Consider the following 16,779-nt stretch of genomic DNA (forward strand, 5'->3'; position numbering starts at 1 on the left):
ATGTGAAACCGGACGGGTTTGAGACACATTCATGAATTCATTCATTCATTCTACTGACTACATCAACTTCTGTATGGACATTGTAGTTCCAGTAAGAACAGTATACTGCTACTCTAACAACAAACCATGGATTACAAGTGACATCAAGGGCCATTTGAACCAGAAGAAAAGGGCTTTTAAAGGTGGTGATCAGCATGAGCTCAAGCGCGTGCAGAAGGAACTCCGAGTCCAGCTCAGGGCGGCGAAAGAGCAGTACAGGAGAACGCTGGAGCAGAAGTTACAGAATAACACAATGAAGGAAGTGTGGGATGGGATGAAGATCATCACTTGTTGCAGCTCGAAGCGGGGTGCCACCATCGAGAGAGATGTGGAGAGAGCAAACCTGATAAACAACTTCTTTAACAGGTTTGACCACCCTAACCCACTCTCATCTCGGAGTATCGCACCTTCCACCCATCCTTCTGCTGATACCAGCATAGGAGAGAGTTTCCCCCCACCCATAATTACAGCAGCCCAGGTAAGCAGAGAGCTGAGGAAACTTCATGCCAGCAAACCAGTGGGTCCAGATGGAGTATCGCATGACTGCTGAAGGTCTGTGCGTTGGAGCTGGGGGGTCCTCTACAGCGCATCTTCAACCTGAGCCTGGAACAGGGTAGAGACCCGAGGCTTTGGAAAACATCTTGCATCACCTCAGTCCCAAAGGTATCATGTCCTAGTGAGCTGAATGACTTCCGGCCTGTCGCTCTGATGTCACATGTGATGAAGACCATGGAGAGGCTGCTGCTTCACCACCTGAGGACACAGGTCCACCACGCCCTCGAACCTCTGCAGTTTGATGACCAGGAGAAGGTGGGAGCGGAAGATGCCATAATCTATATGCTACACCGATCCCTCTCCCACTTGGACAGAGGCAGTGGTGCAGTAAGAATTATGTTTCTGGACTTCTCTAGCACCTTCAACACCATCCAACCTCTGCTCCTTAGGGACAAGCTGACAGAGATGGGAGTAGATTCATACCTGGTGGCATGGATCGTGGACTATCTTACAGACAGACCTCAGTATGTGCGTCTCGGGAACTGCAGGTCTAACATTGTGGTCAGCAGCACAGGAGCGCCGCAGGGGACTGTACTTTCTCCGGTCCTGTTCAGCCTATATACATCGGACTTCCAATACAACTCAGAGTCCTGCCACGTGCAAAAGTTCGCTGACGACACTGCTATTGTGGGCTGCATCAGGAGTGGGCAGGAGGAGGAGTATAGGAACCTAATCAATGACTTTGTTAAATGGTGCGACTCAAACCACCTACACCTGAACGCCAGCAAAACCAAGGAGCTGGTGGTAGATTTTAGGAGGACCAGACCCCTCATGGACCCCGTGATCATCAGAGGTGACTGTGTGCAGAGGGTGCAGACCTATAAATACCTGGGAGTGCAGCTGGATGATAAATTGGGCAATAGGATCCTGCAGATGTTCTATCAGATGGTTGTGGTGTGCTGGGGAGGCAGCATAAAGAAGAGGGACGCCTCACGCCTGGACAAACTGGTGAGGAAGGCAGGCTCTGTTGTAGGCATGGAGCCGGACAGATGGACATCCATGGCAGAGCGACGGGCGCTGAGCAGACTCCTGTCAATCATGGAGAATTCACTGCATCCACTGAACAGGATCATCTCCAGACAGAGGAGCAGCTTCAGCGACAGACTGCTGTCACTGTCCTGCTCCACTGACAGACTGAGGAGATCGTTCCTCCATCACACTATGTGACTCTTCAATTCCACCCGGGGAGGTTAAACGTTAACATTATACAAAGTTATTGTCTGTCTGTATACCTGCATTGTTATCACTCTTTAATTTAATATTGTTTTTTTATGAGTATGCTGCTGCTGGAGTATGTAAATTTCCCCTTGGGATTAATAAAGTATCTATCTATCTATCTATCTATCTATCTATCTATCTATCTATCTATCTATCTATCTATCTATCTATCTATCTATCTATCTATCTATCTATCTATCTATCTATCTATCTATCTACAGAAAATGTGACCACATCCTTCAACCCCTCAACCGCAATACAACCAGCTACATCCAGGACATCCCTAATTTCTTAAAAATAAAAAACTGTCTGCTATAGGCCCCTTACCTGGGGGAACCTTACTGGCCTCAATGGATGTTGAGGCACTTTACACAAACATCCTCCATGACGATGGCAAATTGGCATGTGCAACGGATTTTAAACACCACCATGGAGTCAGTTATACAAATAATAAAATTCACTTGGACACACAACTTATTATCATTTGGAGAAGACTTCAATGTGGGGACTGTCAGTTTGCACCTCACTATGCGAACACTGTTTACGGCAAAGTTGGAGGAGGACGTGCATATTAAATGTGCGTATTAAAACCAACGCTGCGTCTCCGTCACACAGATGACACCTTCATAATCTGGACTGCCAGTGAGAAGGGCCTCCTCCATTTTCATAACGAATATAACTCTTTCCACCCCAACATAAAGCCGAAGCTTATTCACTCAAAAACAGAAGTCAGCTTCCTTGAGACCGCCATTCAACTGAAAGATAACACCCGAGCAACTTCTGTTTTTCACAAACCAACAGGCAGATGGTCCTACCTAGGAAGTGGTAGCGTCCAGGTCAGGTCAGGTTGGTTGAGCATGCACTGGTACAACGTGTTGCCATACCCACCACATGACGAAACAGTTGGCAACCCCCCCACGCCCCCAAACAACACAGACAGGCGGTCCAGTCCCACTCACTGGAAATGGCCCTCTATTTCCCGTAGCCAGGTGTTAAATAGACGTCCCCTTGGCCTGGTCCAGCCACTCTGGTCCTCAAAAATGAGGATGACCCTCGGGGCATCGCACCACATGGCTATATTGGCGTAGCTGACACTCTGTCACGATGCAGGTCATGTGGCTCATTCAGGACTCCGTGAGCAACACAAAGTCAAACCAGCGATACCCTAGGATTCTCTAATGAGACACAGCACTGAAGGAGTCCAGTCTTCATCTCAGGTCACTGGATAGTGTTCATGTCTCACAAACAGGGAGCACCAGGACTCTAAAGACTTGGACCTTGTCCTTTTGCAGAGATATCAGGAGTGCCACACACCCCTTTCCAGCGACCTCATGACTCCCCCATGCTCTCCCAATCCGTCTACTGACTTCATAGGAAGAGTCACCAGAGACATGAATGTCACTGCCGAGGTAAGTAAACCTCTCGATGAGGTCAACATTCTCTCCTCAGACAGACACACTGCTGATGGCTGTGCCCAAGAGATCATTAAAGGCCTGGATGTTGGTTTTAATCAGGACACTCGCCAGCCCAGACACTCCGACTCTTCACTCAGTCTTACAAGTGCCATAACTGATGGTCCATCACAATGCAGGTCATGTGTCTCATGTGGTACCCAAGGATTCTCTGAAGAGAAACAGTACTGAAGGAGTCCAGTCTTCATCTCAGGTCACTGGACAGCGTCCATGTTTCACAAACAGGTAGCACCAAGATTCAAAAGACTTGGACCTTCGACATTTGCAGAGATATCGGGAGTACCACACACCCCTTTCCAGTTACTTCATGACCCCTCATACTCTCCCAACCCATTTACTGACTTCATAGGAAGAGTCACCAGAGACATGAATGTCACTGCTGAGATAAGTAAATTCAATTTCCTTTTTGGTTTTCCAACTGTAGCACAGGCAGCTGAAGTGACTATCTTGTGGCCAAATGGTGTCAGCAGTGGGATTTGAACTAAAAACATGAAGTTCGAGGTAAGTAAACCTCCTGACAAGGTCAACACTGTCTCTGCTCTCTCTCTTCCACCCCAAACGTATACAGTGCATCTGGAAAGTATTCACAGAGCATCACTTTTTCCACATTTTGTTATGTTACAGCCTTATTCCAAAATGGATTAAATTCATTTTTTTCCTCAGAATTCTACACACAACACCCCATAATGACAACGTGAAAAAAGTTTACTTGAGGCTTTTGCAAATTTATTAAAAATAAAAAAACTGAGAAATCCCATTACATAAGTATTCACAGCCTTTGCTCAATACTTTGTCGATGCACCTTTGGCAGCAATTACAGCCTCAAGTCTTTTTGAATATGATGCCACAAGCTTGGCACACCTATCCTTGGCCAGTTTGGCCCATTCCTCTTTGCAGCACCTCTCAAGCTCCATCAGGTTGGATGGGAAGCGTCGGTGCACAGCCATTTTAAGATCTCTCCAGAGATGTTCAATCGGATTCAAGTCTGGGCTCTGACTGGGCCACTCAAGGACATTCACAGAGTTGTCCTGAAGCCACTCCTTTGATATCTTGGCTGTGTGCTTAGGGTCGTTGTCCTGCTGAAAGATGAACCGTCGCCCCAGTCTGAGGTCAAGAGCGCTCTGGAGCAGGTTTTCATCCAGGATGTCTCTGTACATTGCTGCAGTCATCTTTCCCTTTATCCTGACTAGTCTCCCAGTCCCTGCCGCTGAAAAACATCCCCACAGCATGATGCTGCCACCACCATGCTTCACTGTAGGGATGGTATTGGCCTGGTGATGAGCGGTGCCTGGTTTCCTCCAAACATGACAACTGGCATTTACACCAAAGAGTTCAATCTTTGTCTCATCAGACCAGAGAATTTTCTTTCTCATGGTCTGAGAGTCCTTCAGGTGCCTTTTGGCAAACTCCAGGCGGGCTGCCATGTGCCTTTTACTAAGGAGTGGCTTCCGTCTGGCCACTCTACCATACAGGCCTGATTGGTGGATTGCTGCAGGGATGGTTGTCCTTCTGGAAGGTTCTCCTCTCTGCACAGAGGACCTCTGGAGCTCTGACAGAGTGACCATCGGGTTTTTGGTCACCTCCCTGACTAAGGCCCTTCTCCCTGGATCACTCAGTTTAGATGGCTGGCCAGCTCTAGGAAGAGTCCTGGTGGTTTCGAACTTCTTCCACTTACGGATGATGGAGGCCACTGTGCTCATTGGGACCTTCAAAGCAGCAAAAATTTTTCTGTAACCTTCCCCAGATTTGTGCCTCGAGACAATCCTGTCTTGGAGGTCTGCAGACAATTCCTTTGACTTCATGCTTGGTTTGTGCTCTGACATGAACTGTCAGCTGTGGGACCTCATATAGAGAGGTGTGTGCCTTTCCAAATCATGTCCAGTCAACTGAATTTACCACAGGTGGACTCCAATGAAGCTGCAGAAACATCTCAAGGATGATCAGGGGAAACAGGAGGCACCTGAGCTCAATTTGGAGCTTCATGGCAAAGGCTGTGAATACTTATGTACATGTGCTTTCTCAATTTTTTTATTTTTAATAAATCTGCAAAAACCTCAAGTAAACTTTTTCACGTTGTCATTATGGGGTGTTGTGTGTAGAATTCTGAGGAAAAAAATGAATTGAATCCATTTTGGAATAAGGCTGTAACATAACAAAATGTGGAAAAAGTGATGCGCTGTGAATACTTTCCGGGTGCATTGTATATATATATATATATCTATTGTGGCGAGTGGCTGGGAGCTGTGCCCAGCCGGGACGCCTGGAAGGATCGGGAAAGGGACTACGCCTTCCCCGGACAACGAGAGGGCAGCTGCCCTGTTTGTACTGGGGCCACGGGAACTGAGCATGGAAGCTCAACCCTATACTTTCCGGATGCACTGTAAGACGCTCCTTCATTTTCAGCCAAACAACACGTTACAACTGTATCTGCTCAGACTCAACAGACCGGATAAACAACTTGCAGGAGCTTAATGAACGGATATACTCCCCTAACAACAGACCCTCAAATATGAAGAGCTATTCCATGCCCAGTAATAAACTTTCTGGAATAAAAAAATACAAACACAACAAGAACCGTGTCCCCCCGTGTCACCTATAACCCCAAATCTTGAAACACTTTGAAAAATTCAATTACGTCTTGCCTGATGAAAGAGCCTGAGTTGCCTTGAAAGCTTGCATATGGTAATGTTTTGAGTGAGTTAATATAAAGGAGTCATTTTGCTTGACCCTCTCAGGGATTAATAAAGAGGACGTCAAATCAAAATGCTTGGAATAACAGAGTGTTTCCTAGATTCAGTCCTATATGCCCTGTTCCTTAATTCCCAACTGGTGACCTCAAATACGTGACTCACCATTAGGCTGGAAGAATTCTTTGAACTCCAGCCTGGTTAGCAATAGACAAACCAGCAAATAAGATGAATAGCCAACACTTACCTGCATCTGCGTCGTAAATGTATATAAATTTGCTCCACTTGTAATGATCGATCACGCTGATGAGGGCGTCCTGCAATTCCGGTCGTAGCTGGATGACAAACTGGTTGGAAGTTTCAATTGGGAAACTTGGGGTGACAAAGCAGACGTGGAGAGCTCCGCAGAAGGACATGAGCATGTTGACTGTCTTTTTGTCATACAATCCAATGATGGCGTAGACTCCTTTTGAAAACTGTGAACAGACTGGGAGAAAAAGGGAAAAACGGGAAGTGAGGGAAGCGTTTGGAAAAGAACAATTTAATAATCACAAAGTCGGCACAGATCAACATGAAAAAGTTGGACCTTCCATATGCGCGGTTTACGCTCAACCAAATTGGCCAAAAAAAGAAAAACATTCCAGAAAGTTCCAAGAAAGCAACACTTGAATTTGATTCTCGCCGAGCTCTACGCCGAACCCACGTGTATGAAGTGACGTGTTGACATGTGTAGTGCTAGGGGCTGACACAGACAGAGCTCAGCTGACGTCACACGGGTGTGTGGGCACACCACTCACAGTGGTCAGAGACTTTCTGATGGAGGGACCTCATGCCAAGAAGCACTCGCCGCCTTACACGGTCTCTAATGACACATGCTGGGAATGGCGCTATATAAAAATAAAAATAGCTTGGCTGACATAAATATAAAACAGACGTTCTCTGAATTTTAATTTACAGCACCTACAGAAAGCATTCAGACACCTTCACGTGTTTCACATCTTGTTACGTCAATAGAATGAGATGCACCTGAGCCGCAGGTCAAGTGGTACAGCAAAGGGTCTGAATGTTTGTGCCAGTGAAACATTTCAGTCTTCTACTTTTAATACATTTCCTTAAATGTCTAAAATGCTTTCTCATTCCGGGATATTGAATGTTGTTTGATGAAGGAAAAACTGAACTGAAATGATTCTAGGCACGAGGCTGCAGTATAATAAAAAGTGAAGAAAGTGAAGGGGGTCTGAGAACTTTCTGAAGGCGCTATAATGTCACTCTTTAATCACACTTTTGAAACTGGAAAGGCTTTAGTGACGAGACATGATATGAATGATGCTAAATAAAATGAACAGCAAATTATTGTTGCACATCTTTTTTTAATAAATTCACTTGTCATTGTATTTTTATTGTGAATGGCGCTATATTAAAAAAATGGATTCGCTCATTAGCATATCAGCATATTTCTAGTAGGATTGACTACTGCAGTGCGGTGTTCACTGGATGTTCAAACTGTTCTCTATACAGCCTTCAGTTAATCCAAAATGCTGCTGCAAGAATTATTACAAGAACAAGAAAATACGAACACATAACTCCAGTTCTTAAATCCTTACACTGGCTCCCGGTTTAAGTTTAGGGCAGATTTCAAAATCCTCCTTTTAACATATAAAGCATTAAATGGTCGAGGTCCGGCTTACTTGTCTGAACTTATCATGACTTACAAACCAGAGCGCACATTAAGATGTCAAGATGCTGGTCTGCTTATGATTCCAAGGATCAATAAAATAACAATGGGAGGTCGAACTTTTAGTTACAGGACCCCTAAACTGTGCAGTGGTCTGCCTGCTACTATAAGAGATGCCCCTTCGGTCTCAGCTTTTAAATCCCGGCTGAAGACTCACAACTTCAGTTTAGCACACCCTGACTAGAGCTGCTGATTAAATGTACAGACTGCATCTCTGTTGTTAGTCATTAGCACTAAAAGATAACTAACATGATAGTTAGAATTTGTTCCTAACACTCACCTATTCTGTTTCTCTTCTCGGTACTCAAATGTGGCACTTGGTGCCACGGCCACCTGCCAAGTTGTTTTGCCTACCTAAGGTAAAGTCATCTCTGATGGAGGATCGCAGGAATCATCAGGTAGTGGGGTCCTTTTATCAAATTGGCTTGCCCGGCACTGACTCAGCTATGGAATGGCCAATAGGGGGAGGCAGCTTGATGACTGAGGTCTCCAGGACTCTGAACAAATCCAAATCATATTATGGGATATCATCTACTGTTAAATTCTGCTCTGTACTTGTAAAATTTTTATTTTTATACTGTATTGAGGATTTGTTCTGTTCTGTGTATTGTATTGTATTGACCCCCTTCTCTGTGACACCCACTGCATGCCCCATCTACCTGGTAAGGGGTCTCTTTTTGAACTGCCTTTCCCAAGGTTTCTTCTATTTTTTCCCTACAAGGTTTTTTTGGGAGTTTTTCCTTGTCTTCTTAGAGAGTCGAGGCTGGGGGGCTGTCAAGAGGCAGGGCCTGTTAAAGCTCATTGCGGTACTTCTTGTGTAATTTTGGGCTATACAAAAATAAATAAATTGTATTGTATTGTATATATCAAAGAACACAGACTCAGAATGTTAATGTGGCCTACAGAATTGCAACCTTATTTTTAAGAAGAGTGTCAGGAGTAATTTGTGAGTGACGGGTATCAGCAAGAGTGAAAGGGAAGACCTACAGGACGGTAGTGAGACCAGCCATGTTTTATGGGTTGGAGACGTTGGCACTGACCAGAAAGCAGGAGACAGAGATGGAGGTAGCAGAGTTAAAGATGCTAAGATTGGCATTGGGTGTGACGAGGATGGACAGGATTAGGAACGAGGACATTAGAGGGTCAGCTCAAGTGCGAGACAAAGACAGAGAAGTGAGATTGCGTTGGTTTGCACACATGCAGAGGAGAGTTGCTGGGTATATTGGGCGAGGGGTGCTAATGATAGAGCTGTCAGGAAAGGGGAACAGAGGAAGGCATAAGAGAAGGTTTATGGATGTGGTGAGAGAGGACATGTAGGTGGCGGATGTAAATGAGCAACACGCAGAGGACAGGAAGATACGGAACAAGATGATCCTCTGTGGCAACCCCTAAAGAGAGCAGCCAAAATAAGAAGAAGATTCTTGGGACAGGATTAGAAATGAGGACATTAGAGGGTCAGCTCAGGAGGGACGGTTGGGAGACAAAGTCAGAAAGGCGAGATTGCGTTGGTTTGGACATGTGCAGAGGAGAGATGCTGGGTATATTGGGAGAAGGGTGCTAATGATAGAGCTGCCAGGTAAGGAAGGCCTAAGAGAAGGTTTACAAATGTGGTGAAAGAGGACATGCAGGTGATGGGTGTAACAGAGCAAGATGACGAGGACAAGAAGATATGGAACAAGATGATCCTCTGTGGCAACCCCTAAAGAGAGCAGCCGAAATAAGAAGAGATTCTTGGGACAGGATTAGAAATGAGGACATTAGAGGGGCAGCTCAGGTTGGACGGTTGGGAGACAAAGTCAGAGAGGCGAGAGTGCGTTGGTTTGGACATGTGCAGAGGAGAGATGCTGGGTATATTGGGAGAAGGGTGATAAGGATAGAGCTGCCAGGTAAGGGGATCAAAGGAGGTTTATGGATGTGGTGAGAGAGGACATGCAGGTGACGGGTGTAACAGAGCAAGATGATGAGGACAGGAAGATATGGAAGAAGATGATCCGCTGTGGCAACCCCTAACGGGAGCAGCAGAAAGAAGAAGAAGAAAGCACCTACTGCTGATGCACACCTGTCCATGAATGGCGTTATATAACATAAAGATCGATTGGCATAAATCGTCCCTGGTCTAAGTGTGTATCATTTAATGTCTCTATTTGTTATTGTAGTTGTATTGTCTCAGTGACGGTGCAAAACATAAATGTTGCTGTATTAAATTAAAATTGATTTCTCAGAGTGATATGAATCTTTAGTGGACTCAGCGTGTACACTTTAATATCTTTAATATTGTAATCTTTTTGTTTCTGTCATTAGATACATTCTGAATGGCGCTATACTAAAGAAAGATTGAATGGATCATTGGCATATGCCAAAAAACATAATCTTAGAATATTAATGCGGCCTACACAGTTTGCTCTGTGATTGGCCTACTGCTGATGCCGACCTGTCCACAAACGGTGCTATATAACATAAAGATTGAATAATTTAAATCTTCACCGCTCTCGGCGTGTATTATTTAATGTCTTTATTTGTTATTGTGATTTTATTATCTCAGTAACAGTGCAAAACATAAATGTTGCTGTATTAAATTAAGATTGATTTCTCTGATTGATATGAATCTTTAGTGAGTAGATGCCAAAGTAGAACGTTGTAAAGAATTCAAAAACGTTGGCACGATACACATGCAGAGCAGGTGAGAGAGAATGGGAGTACGAAAATTCGAAAGTCTCAAAGAAATGATAGTAAAGATCGCATTAGTGCAAACAAACGGAAATTTTTACTTGGTGAAATAATGGAACAGCGAAAAGAGATCGAATATATTGTTTGGATTAAAACATTAAGTCAGAGACTTGTAGATCGTCCAGTTCGTGTTGCCATCAGGGAAGCGTAACGTTTTTTCAAAATGAAGAGGCCTATCTGCGAGAATTACAAGATTTGTTGTTTGGTGAAAGTGAAATCCACATACGCGAGTGGCAGAGATGCAATGTGGCTGGTGCATAGCGCAGTCTGGGGGGGTTGGTGAGCGCAGCGAGCGGGGGGCGAAGCCCCCTAGTACTAAAGAAAGATTGATTGGCTCATTAGCATATATCAAAAAACATAAGCTTAGAATATTAATGCGGCCTACACAGTTGCAACCTTATTTGCTCTGTAAAGCACCTACTGCTGATGCACACCAGTCCATGAATGGCACTATATAACATAAACATCGATTGATATAAATCGTTCCTGGTCTCAGTGTGTATCATTTAATATCTTTATTTGTTGTAATTTTTTTTTGTCTCAGTGATGGTTCAAAATTTAAATGTTGCTATATTAAATTAAAATTGATTTCACTAATAGATATGAATCTTTAGAGGACTCAGCGTGTACACTTTAATATCTTTGGTATTGTAATCTTATTGTTTCTGTTATGAAACGCATTGTGAATGGCGCTATACTAAATTAAAATGGATTAGCTCTTTAGCATATATCAAAGAACACAGACTCAGAATGTTAATGTGGCCTACAGAATTGCAACCTTATTTGCTCTGTAGAGCACCTACTGCTGATGCACACCTGTCCATGAACGGTGCTATAAAGTTTGATTGATTTAAATCTTCACTAGTCTCGACGTATGTCATTTAATATCTTTATTTGTTATTGTGATTTCATTTGCTCAGTGATGGTGCATAAGGTAAATGTTGCCATACTAAATTAATTGATTGATTTCACTGATTGACATAAATCTTCACTGGTCTCGGCGTGTATCCTTTACTATCTTTGTTATTGTAATCTTATTGTTTCTGTCATGAGACACGTGGTGAAAGACACTATTCTAGATAAAGATTGATTATCTCATTAGCATACACCAAAGAATATAAAATCAGATTATTATTGTCACTCACATTTCTGTAATCTGATTTGCTCTGTAAAGCACTTACTGCTGATGCCTATTCTCTTTAATATATGTTAATGAGCAAATCAATCTTTATTTAGTATAGCGCCATGACGTGTGTCATGACTGAAAACGTAAGATTACGTCAGAAGGCCAATGAATGGTCAGTCAGTCAGTCAGCCGGTCATTATCCAACACGTTATATCCTAACACAGGATCACGGGGGTCTGCTTGAGGGCACTGGGCGCAAGGCAGGAAAAAAACGCAGACAGGGCGCAGACAGGGCACCAGCCCACCACAGGGCACACACACACATACATCTAGCACACACTCAGGGCAATTTAGAATCGCCAATGCACCTAACCTGCATGTCTTTGGACTGTGGGAGGAAACATACGCAGACACGGGGAGAACATGCTAACTCCACGCAGGGAAAAAAGCGAACCCGGGTCTCCTTACTGCGACGCAGCAGCGCTACCACTGCGCCACCATGCCGCCCCTCCCCCTATGAATGGTGCTTTATAAAATAAAGATGGATTGATATTAACCTTCACAGGTCTCAGTGTGTATCCTTTAACGTCTTTATTTGTTATTGTAATCTTACGTTTTCAGTCATGACGGTGTGTCATGGCGCTATACTAAATAAAGATTGATTTGCTCATTAACATATATTAAAGAGAATAGATAGATAGATAGATAGATAGATAGATAGATAGATAGATAGATAGATAGATACTTAATAGGTTCAGAAAACAATCTGGCATACATTTTTGTAATTGCATTTTCTCTGTAGTGCTGATGCACACTGGTCCATGAGTGGTGGTATATAAAATAAAGAATGATCGGCTGCTTGACATAAACTATTAATAGTGGCAGCGTCTATCTTTTAATGTCTTTATTTGTTATTGTAATTTGCCCAGTGATGGTGCATAAGGTAAATGTTACTATATTAAATAAAGATTGACGTTACTGAATGATGTATATCTGTACTGATCTCAGGATCTATCCTTTAATATCTTTATTTATTAGTGTAATCTTATTGTTTCTGTTGTGGGACCCGTGGTGAAAGGCGCTATACTAGATAAAGATTGATTAGCTCATTAGCGTATCCATAAGCTCAGAATGTTAAGGTGGCCTACAGAATTGAAATCTTATTTGCTCTTAAAGCGCCTACTGCAGATGCACACTTGTCTATGAATGGTGCTTTAAAAAATTATGATTGATCTGCTCATCTTTATTGGTCTCAGTTTGTATCATTTAATGTCTTTATGTGTTATTGTAATTGTATCTGCTCAGTGATGGTGCATATAGTAAATGTTGTTATATTAAATAAAGATTGATTTCACTGATTGATGTAAAGCATTACTGGTCTCAGCTGTCTATCAGTCTTTATTATTGTAATCTTATTTTTTCTGTTATGAGACATGTGGTGAATGGCGCTATACTAGATAAAGATTGATTAGCTCCAAATATTAATGCGGACTATAGAATTGCAATCTGATTTGCTTTGTGTAGCGCCTCCTGCAATGAATATCTTTATTAAATACAGATTAATTAACTGATTGACGTTAATGTTAACTGGCATCAGCGCGTATCCTTTACGGTCTTTATTTGTTATTGTAATTTTATTTTACTCAGTGATGGTGCGTAACGTTAATGCTGCTATATTAAACAAAGATTGTTTGAATGACTGCAATAAACCTTTCCAGAATGCGGACATATCCAGAATGGTTTAAAGATGTTTGCTGTCATTTTTCGCCGTAAAAAGCTTTGTATGCGGCGCAAACGGTTTTAAATAAAATAAAGATTGACGGACTGACTTCCATAAATCATTACTGGTGGGAGCGTACGTGTCTTCTTTAAGGTCTTCATTTGTTATTGTAGTCCCGTTTGCTGCCTGATAGTACACGCTAGGAATGGCGCTACATCTAATAATGATTGATTGGCTGATTTACATAATCCGTTAAAGAACGCCCACTCGGAATGCTAATAGTTTTATATGGCATTACAATCTAATAAGCCGGGTCTACTAATGATAAACATCAGCGTGTGAATGTTGCATTCTAATTTAACAATTGATTGGCCTATTTTTTAACGAAAATCAGTTCTTTTTGGAGCATTAATTCTTGAAGAAGTTTATTTTTTTTTATTATTATTTGCTCTGTGATCTGGCCACCGTATTGCAGTAGCCAGTATTGTCACTCTAGAGATGGGCGGGGTCTGGACGGGGTGATTGACAGCAGGATATTCACAGGCGTGCTGGGCTCTGCGTTCCAGCAAACTCTGGAACTTTCTCATTATTCCTTTCCAGTCCGAGAAGGCTCAAGAAGGCGGGTGATGAGCCCCAGTCCTGCAGATGATAACGAGAACACTGCGAGAGTGGAGTAGCCTGTCTAGTGAAGTGATTGCTATTCACGGGGCGGCTTTTATAGCGCAGTTTGATTCTACTAGAAAACAGTTGTAAATCATTTGTTGTGGAATAAACGCACCCATTATTGGGCTTAACTCCCGTTTGGTGTATGTCTCGGTCTGTTCATCTCGGCGCTCGTTACAGTATTTAAAAATCTCGTATTGTCTGTGCCCCATTGTGTGCCGATCTTCTTTCAAATGCATTCATTTCTTATTGTCGTCTTACTTACTTTGTGAGGATGCAGGATGTCAGTGTCGCTATATTAAAATAAATATTGAAGCGGCCTCCGCGTCAGGTTCGAAAAAGAATAATAATAAAAAAAAAAAAAAATAGACAGACGTAGTAAAGTCTCTCAAAAGTTTACTTGAACAATCAAGAAAAGAACGCCGACTTCCAGGGTCGGATTTCCCATAAGGCCAACCTAGGCAGTCATGGGGGCGTTTATACAGAAGAAATAACAATCAAATATTTACACATTTTTCAGTATTATTTTGAAAAGGCCATTTAAAATGCTGTTTTTTAAAGTTACATTCATATACATTAAATAAATTGAGCGGTACATTTAGATTGCCCATCTCTACAGCTTGTGCTGTCTTGCTCAGTCACAGGCAAAAAGCATTTGCTATTTCTCTCTCACACACTCGGCGTAAATCACGTGTTAAAGGAAAATTCCAGATTTGGCGTTACAATCGGATGCCAAGTGATTCGTTACGCTTATATCGCTTGACTTCTACATATCTACTGATAGTAGGTACGTAAAATATATCGTTAAGTCTTTTATATACTGTTTAGTTTACTCAGGGCAGCCTGAAAGCCGTAAGCAGAAAAAGGTAACTGGGGTGATCGCCAAATATAGCGGAGATTTTTTATTACAAAACAAGAAACATACACAACGTATGGCTTGTTTATGCAGCATCATTGGTGTAATGTAAGTTTGACACAAACTGCAAAAGATTTCAATAAACTTCTGTAATGTCAGATGAGAATCGATGTAAATCTTTTGCATTTTATGTCAATTTTATTCGCTGAAAACGCCATCTGGGTGAATAATTTGAACTAACCAAAGAAGTCATCGTGGAAGTGGCTATGAGAAAAAGGACTACAAACAGTTTATCCAAACGTTGACATTTTATGAAGAATATCTGTCTGCACGCCAGTGACGAATTCCTCGGCTGAAAGGTCTTTTTCTTCTCTGAAAAGAATCGAGGATCATTTAAGTCTTAATTTTAAGATCTACGATGCAGCGCAATAAGCTGAATGCCCATCCACTTCTTTGCATTGAAGCAGATTTAACAAGATCTGTCGACTTCAATGAAGCAATTGAAGCCTTTTCATGGACTAAAGTGCGAAGGAAGAAATTCTAGTAGGTATTTAGGACGACTTGAAGAAATTCGATGGAAAGTTTTTTTTGTAGGTGTTAATGTTATGCAATTTCATAAGTAGTGTAGTGGTGTAGTTTTGAATTAAAAATATAATGTGGTTCAAAGATTATAAAAATTGTATTAAGTGCTTATATGTTTCAAAAATAAACTATTACATATTACATATTAAATTGAAAATTATAAATCAACTTTTGGGCAGCACGGTGGTGCAGTGGGTAACGCTGCTGCCTCGCAGTTAGGATATCCGGATTCGCTACCCAGGTCATCCCTGTGTGGAGTTTTCATGTTCTCCCCGTGTCTGTGTGGTACTCCGGTTTCCTCCCACAGTCCGAAGACATGCAGGTTAAGTACATTGGCGATTCTAAATTGTCCTTGGTGTGTGTGTGTGTGTTTGCCCTGCGGTGGGCTGGTGCCCTGCCCAGGGTTAGTTTCCTGCCTTGCACCCTGTGTTGCATGGGATTGGCTCCAGCAGACCCCCATGACCCTGGAGTTAGGATATAGCAGGTTGGATAATGGATGGATGTAAATCAACTTTTTGAGGGGAGGGAATGCAGAATTATGTCGGCAATAATCACAGTTTTTTTATTTTTAATAAATTTGTAAAAACCTCAAGTAAACTTTTTTCACGTTGTCATTATGGGGTGTTGTGTGTAGAATTCTGAGGAAAAAAATGAATTTAATCCATTTTGGAATAAGGCTGTAACATAACAAAATGTGGAAAAAGTGATGCGCTGGGAATACTTTCTGGATGCGCTGTATATATATATACTAGCCGACGCCCGCCATAGCATACGTCGGTGTAAGAATAGGAATGGAAAACGGTGAGAAAGGAATTCAGAAATCAAGAAGAAATAAATACTTGAAAGACGCAGTGTGCATGTAGAATTTCCGGCCAAGTTGGAGTACATGTGAAAGTGATAAATAAATCAGGCTTTCCGAATTTACGTAATTTGGCCATGGCATCCTGCTAGTTTTGTGCATGTATCTTGGACTTCTTGGGAATGTGGATGGTAATCTGATCATTTTTCCTACACATATGTTGTTATTTTCAGCGTTTGCTTGCAGTGCGTCTGATAGTACGATGCGCAGATCTTGTTGATGTAGTCTGAGATAGTTCAGACGCGTGCCCTCTGTTTTAGCATACGCATCTACAACGTACTGTTGGAATAGTTTGCCACGGAGTGCAAAATACTAAATGTATTCCTCATTGCTAATCTGTACACATAAAATTGGCATAGCGTAAGCCTTATTCGCTTGGCGGTTCTTTTATCGGGAACATGTTGTAAATCTTTGTGACAGCCAATGTCTCCGTAAGGGAATAAAAGTGGGTAAACCATAGGATCGCAATTCATATTGAGCGTGGAAATCTGTTTACAGGAGTCGCCAATGGGATAGATGCAAATGTCCCTTTCGGCAGGC

At 42.4% G+C, this 16,779-nt stretch overlaps 1 protein-coding gene across 1 annotated transcript in view; it reads right to left on the bottom strand.

Annotated features, from left to right (window-relative positions):
* Nucleotides 1-16,779, bottom strand: part of gria1a (glutamate receptor, ionotropic, AMPA 1a) — a 421,062-nt gene that overhangs the window by 314,900 nt on the left and 89,383 nt on the right. The window contains 1 exon segment of the mRNA XM_028813093.2: nucleotides 6,219-6,458. Within this exon segment, the coding sequence (XP_028668926.2) occupies nucleotides 6,219-6,458 (240 nt within the window).

Source organism: Erpetoichthys calabaricus, chromosome 11, assembly GCF_900747795.2.
Source record: "Erpetoichthys calabaricus chromosome 11, fErpCal1.3, whole genome shotgun sequence".
NCBI classification, from domain to species: domain Eukaryota; kingdom Metazoa; phylum Chordata; class Cladistia; order Polypteriformes; family Polypteridae; genus Erpetoichthys; species Erpetoichthys calabaricus.